This window comes from Enhydra lutris, unplaced genomic scaffold (assembly GCF_002288905.1).
Source record: "Enhydra lutris kenyoni isolate GAN:26980312 unplaced genomic scaffold, ASM228890v2 scaffoldscaffold47, whole genome shotgun sequence".
NCBI classification, from domain to species: Eukaryota; Metazoa; Chordata; class Mammalia; order Carnivora; family Mustelidae; genus Enhydra; species Enhydra lutris.
Window position 1 is genome coordinate 84,733 of NW_019154131.1, and position 1,141 is coordinate 85,873.

Sequence of the window (1,141 nt, forward strand, 5' to 3'; positions counted from 1 at the left end):
TCTGTCCTGTTTAGGGAAAGGCACATGGAGTGTCAGTGATGTGGCTGGATTTTTCCCTTACTCCCACCCCCGTGTCGGCTATGCGATGCGTTCCAGCAGCTGAGCCGGCCAAAGAGCCTCCCATGGAGCGAGAGACAACCCTGGCTCTGCATCAGCCATCACCTTCAGGGTCCGAGCCAGCCTCCCCTCCACCGGCCGCTCCAGAACTGGAACAGGGGCTCCTATGTTATGAATGCTCGCCGGGTCCTGAGGCACAGACAGCTGGGCCATCGGCTTGCCTGGGAGTTTTCACTCCAGCTGTCCCAGTTGCCACTGGGCCCACTCGAGCCGCAAAGGCGTCCTGCCAACCCAAGAACCAGCTCAAAGAGAAGGAGCCTGACCTCCTGGAGTTCCCTCCCAAGTTGGTGGCAGAGCAGCTCACCTACATGGATGCGGTGAGCAGCTGGGCCCCCAGGGTAGGAGGGCAGGGCCAGCTTTTCTTCCGCTCTCAGCTGCCCTATACCTGCTTTTCCCTGATGTGGACTCCTAGGATATGGGGCCAGATCTCAGCTGCAGCCCTAACCAACTGTGGAAACCCATCAGGGTTTTTAGACCTGAGCTTTCACTGTCCAGCTGCAGATTGTGGAGACAGACACTGAGAAGGATTGAGGCAGAGGTACCACATAGATGCAGTAAGTCAGAACCGAGAGACCATAAATGGGAAGGCTCTGGTCCCTCGGGGGGAGGAGGGCAACTCCCTGTGTGCAGTCATGTCCATGGGTTGCCCACCCATCTGCCAGGGAGCCCAAGAACCCTCAAACTGTATTAGGCATCTGATGTGTCCTGAAGGACAGGCTAGACAGGGAAAGCCGTGCTTTCAGCCACTATGTGAGAATGGGCACCTGAAAGGAGACAGGGACCACAGGGATGAGCATTTGGAGGAGAAGATGCCCCCTTGGGAGCTCCTCCTGGAGCAGCCCCCTGGACATGGAATGATCCGGGTGCACATGCCTTCCTCCCTTCCTTTGCCTCTCTTGGCTCCTGGGGCATCCTGCACTGACTTCCCTCAGAGAAAAAGAGTGGCATGAAACCCAGGCTCTCTAAGCAGGCTCAGGCCACATTCGCAGCCTCCTGAGCTCCAGCTCTGACCTGGGACCCCTCC

General features: G+C 58.0%; 1 protein-coding gene across 5 annotated transcripts in view; it reads left to right on the top strand.

Moving 5' to 3' along the window:
- LOC111156580 (ral-GDS-related protein-like) overlaps positions 1-1,141 on the top strand; it is a 27,558-nt gene that overhangs the window by 13,783 nt on the left and 12,634 nt on the right. For 3 of the 5 annotated variants that reach the window (XM_022517569.1, XM_022517568.1, XM_022517570.1), the window contains one exon: positions 15-434. In XM_022517569.1, coding sequence (XP_022373277.1) covers positions 39-434 — 396 coding nt within the window. In that variant the 5' untranslated portion in view covers positions 15-38. The remainder of the gene's footprint in view (positions 1-14; positions 435-1,141) is intronic. The other 2 variants (XM_022517572.1, XM_022517571.1) reach the window with 2 other exon arrangements.